At 58.0% G+C, this 4,144-nt stretch overlaps 1 protein-coding gene across 3 annotated transcripts in view; it reads left to right on the top strand.

Annotated features, from left to right (window-relative positions):
* Positions 1-3,059, top strand: part of LOC102731459 (hemoglobin subunit alpha-1/2) — a 4,017-nt gene extending 958 nt beyond the window's left edge. The window contains exons 1-3 of one of the 3 annotated variants that reach the window (XM_006732094.3): positions 2,209-2,389; positions 2,549-2,753; positions 2,846-3,059. In XM_006732094.3, the coding sequence (XP_006732157.1) occupies positions 2,295-2,389; positions 2,549-2,753; positions 2,846-2,974 (429 nt within the window). In that variant the 5' untranslated portion in view covers positions 2,209-2,294 and the 3' untranslated portion in view covers positions 2,975-3,059. Of the gene's footprint in view, positions 1-2,208; positions 2,390-2,548; positions 2,754-2,845 lie in introns of those variants that run through there. The other 2 variants (XM_081820458.1, XM_081820459.1) reach the window with 2 other exon arrangements.
* The last annotated feature ends 1,085 nt before the right edge of the window (positions 3,060-4,144 follow it).

Genomic DNA, 4,144 nt, shown 5'->3' with positions numbered 1-4,144 from the left:
GGGGGGGGGTCTCCTCGCTTCGCACCAGGGACCTGTCCGCAGCGTCCAGGAGAGGGAAGGCAAGAAAAGGGCAGAGGAGGGGAGTGGGGTGGGTTCTGCGCCACTGCTTGGGATTCCCCATCCGCACCTGGAGTGGTCCCTTGCGTGCATTCCATGTCCCGCGTTTCATTTCAGAACTTTGCAGATTCCGCTCCCATTTGCTGAAATGATGAACCGGGTTTCCATCTCTACATTTTATGACACACACTTGGTCTGAGAGTTGAGGGTCTCCAGCCTGGACTTCTGAGCTCTCCCGCTGCTCTCCCTGAAGTTGGGTGGTGGGGAAGACCAGAGGTCAGGCTCCTGGAGTCTCACGGAATGGCCCCTACCCATCAAGTGCTTCCCAAGTACACACACAGTCTAGATGGAATCGGCATGAGCAGTGCAATTGCAGAAGCCAGGCAATTTCCTGGTGGCGCCTCTTTCTCCTGGTGTCACTTCCAGGACACTCCCTCTGAAGATACTGACATCCTGGGGCATTGTGGATCTGGAGGCCTGGTTTTGGGGGCCAGCTCAGCAGTTACTGCATGGCCCAGAGGCCCACCAACTCCCCCCACACATACACACACTGCAAGGGAGAAGAGCCAGGTCCTGGGAGTCAGCACTTCCACATGCTTCCTCCCCTCAGAGCAAGCCCCTAGCGCCTTAGGCGTCTGGTCCCAGCAGCCATCCAGGCCCGAGCCCTGTTCAACTAACAGCAATGTCTTTTCTTCTCTGGGTCCAAGAGTCATCCTTGGAAAATGAGATGGCAGGTCTCTGCCTGAGTTTGTGATACTTTTAGCACAGCTGGGGGCACAGTAGGAGCTCTCAGTAAGAGGCAGTCTTCCTTCTTCTATTATTAGGAAAAATTATTTATTATTATTAAAAAAATTTTTATTTTTATTTAGCCCAGGAGGGCCTGGGCTAAAAAAAAATTTTTATTTTTATTTAGCCCAGGAGGGCCTGGGCTAAAAGTGGAAACAACCCAAATGTCCATCAGGGGATGAATGGATAAACAAAACACAGTCTATCCATACAGTGGAATATTATTTAGCCATTAAGAGCTATGAAGTGCTCACTGACACAGCCCACAGCGTGAAGGAACCCGGAAACGATGCTAAATGAAAGAAGCCAGACAGAGAAGTGTGTGATTCCATTCACATGAAATATCCAGAATAAGCGAATCCACAGAGACAGAGAGCAGACTGGTGGGACTGGAGGAGAAGGGTTATGGAGTGACTGCTAATGGGGACAAAGTTTCCATTTGGGATGATGATAGTGGTGGTTGCCCAACATTGTGAAGGTGGTTAAAGACACTGAATTGTACACTTCAAAATGGCTTATATGGGGGGGTGGGCGCCTGCGTGGCTCAGGCAGTTATCAGACTCTTGATTTCAGCTCAGGTCATGATCTCAAGTTTGTGAGATGGAGCCTGGCATTGGGCTCTACACCTAGCTTAAGATTCTCTCTCTCTTCTCTGCCCTTCTGCTCTCTCTCTCCCTCTCAAAAATAAAATAAAATGGCTAATATGGTAACTTTATGTTATATTAATTTTACCAAAAAACAATTTTTTTTAAGTAGGCTCCACAGCCAGCGTGGAGCCCAACATGGGGCTTGACCTCAGGACCCTGAGATCAAGACTTGAGCTGAGACTGAGTCAGTGGAGTAACCAACTGAGCCACGAGGCGCCCCCCCCCCCATTTTATTAATGCGTAGAGTGGTGCCTGGCACAGAGTGAGTGCCCAGTATAGGTATCAGGTATTACTTTTGACATACATCCGAGGCATTTAATAAATGTTTATTTACTGTCCTGAAAGGAATATCTGCTATGAGCCAGGCGCTTGACATTTGTTACCCACTTAATTCTCACAACGGTTTTGGGAAGAGGACATTTTTATGTTCATTTTACACAATAAATGCGAAAATAGACTCCGAGAGTGTCATAATAGGCTCTGGAGGAAGGGAGGGAGAATAAGCTGACGATCAATGTCAAAATCCACGCTAAAATTCAGTGTCCCCTAATACTAACGATAATAATAATAAACTATTACTTTCCATATAGTAAACACTACAAAAGTGGGGTCGCGCGGTGCATGGCCATGGGGAAGGTCCCAGGCTCCGGGACCCCTCAGAACCCGACTCTACCAGCAGAGGTGCGGCGCGGACGCGGCGCGGCGCCCCCTGCAGGCTACGGGCGGGGGGGCGCAGAGAAACCACCGGTCGCGCAGGGGCAGTGACAGGGCGCGGGGCGCGCGCGGTGGGACGCAGGCTCCGCGATGGTGCTATCCGCCGCGGACCGGGCGGCAGTGCGCGCACTGTGGAGGAAGCTGGGGAGTAATGTCGGGATCTACGCGACCGAGGCCCTGGAGAGGTGCGGGCCAACAGGCCCCAGCGCCCCACCGGCTCCCGGGCTTTGCGCCCGCCGCTCCGGGTGCCCCCCGCCGCTCCGGGTGCCCCCCGCCGCTCCGGGTGCCCCTTCTCCCCAAGCTTCCTCCCCCGGGCCGCACCTCACTCGCCCTCCCTCCCGCAGGACCTTCACGGCCTTCCCCACCACCAAGACCTACTTCGCCCACTTCGATCTGAGCCCCGGCTCCGCCCAGGTCAAGGCCCACGGCAAGAAGGTGGCCGACGCGCTGACCACCGCTGTGGCCCACATGGATGACCTGCCAGGCGCCCTGTCGGCTCTGAGCGACCTGCACGCGCACCAGCTGCGTGTGGACCCCGTCAACTTCAAGGTGAGCACGCGTGTCGGCGCTGGACCGGCTGTCGCCGAGGAAGGGGGTGGGGGAAAGGTGGCTCCGGGCGGAACGACTCCCTCTCCCCGCAGTTCCTGGGCCATTGCCTGCTGGTGACCCTCGCCCGGCACTACCCCGGAGACTTCGGCCCCGCCATGCACGCCTCGCTGGACAAGTTTCTGAGCCACGTGATCTCGGCGCTGGCCTCCAGCTATGGCTAGACTCGAAGGGGGGCGTCGCAGGACCCCCCAGCTGCCCCTCCCGCGAGTTCCAGAGTTCGAGTAAAGTTCCCGCAAGAAAGCCTCAGCCGGCGCGCGCGTGTTCTCTCTGGGGGCGCGCGCGGGTCTGCGGGGTGGGGGTCTCAGAAACGCCGGAGTCGCACCCCACCGTCGTCAGACCCGGGCGCGCCCCTGGCTGCCCTCTGGGCGCCCCGGGCGGTCGAGGGGAGGATCAGGTCGCCCCCACCCCCGGCGCCTGAGGCGAGCTTGGGACCCTTAGTAGTGCTCCGGCCAACGAGGTCCGGACTTCTTCCAGATCCCGGCACGCAGGGGCGGGACCCTCCGCCTGGCCCCGGACCCCGCCAGAACCGCTAGCAGGGTCCAGCCTCGGCGAACGTGAGGGAGCGGCGCCCCCTGCCGGCGCGGCCCGGGACCTGCGCAGACCTAGGCCCTGGAGGGAGGGGCCTGGGGGGGCCCTGGAGGGAAAGGCCTGGAGGTCTTGGAGGGGCCTGGGGGCCTTGGAGGGAGGGGCCTGGGGGCCCTGGATGGGCAGGCCTGGGGGGAGCCCTGGATGGGCAGGCCTGGGGGGAGCCCTGGAGGGAGGGGCCTGGGGGCCCTGGAAGGAAGGGCCTGGGCGCCTTGGAGGGGTCTGGGAGCCTTGGAGGGGCGGGCCGGGGGGGGGGGTTCCCTGGAAGGAGGGGCCTGGGGGGCCCTGGTGGGAGGGGCCTGGGGGCCCTGGAGGACGGGTGTGAAAGCCCCTCCGCCAGACCCTGGACCTGGTTGGATGGCTGGAGCCGTGTAGCAGACAAGGTGCATCAGGGAGGCGGGCTGGAGCCCTGCCTGCATCCCACACTTGAAAGGAGACAGACGTCAGAGCGTGTGTTTTTATATTTTTCCTCTCAAAATCAGTCATTGCAGAAACTTCAGAAAATACCCCACTTACTGCACCTTCCTCTGTATCCCAGTGGGTCCAGCACATTCATTATTTCTTCAGCTCCCACTTGACACATGGGGAAACTGTGAACAAATGGGGAGGATATGGGGGTCAGATTAAGAGCATGCGTGTGACACACACACACACACACACACACGGGCAGTAGCAATCCCATGCAGACATGCAACAAGCTAACATTTAATGTGTAGCCTTTCAGGTCCTTCCAGGAACATTTAGAC

This window comes from Leptonychotes weddellii, chromosome 5 (assembly GCF_054177405.1).
Source record: "Leptonychotes weddellii isolate Sample4059 chromosome 5, ASM5417740v2, whole genome shotgun sequence".
In the NCBI taxonomy this organism is placed as follows: Eukaryota; Metazoa; Chordata; class Mammalia; order Carnivora; family Phocidae; genus Leptonychotes; species Leptonychotes weddellii.
This window is presented reverse-complemented; position numbering and strand designations above follow the sequence as displayed.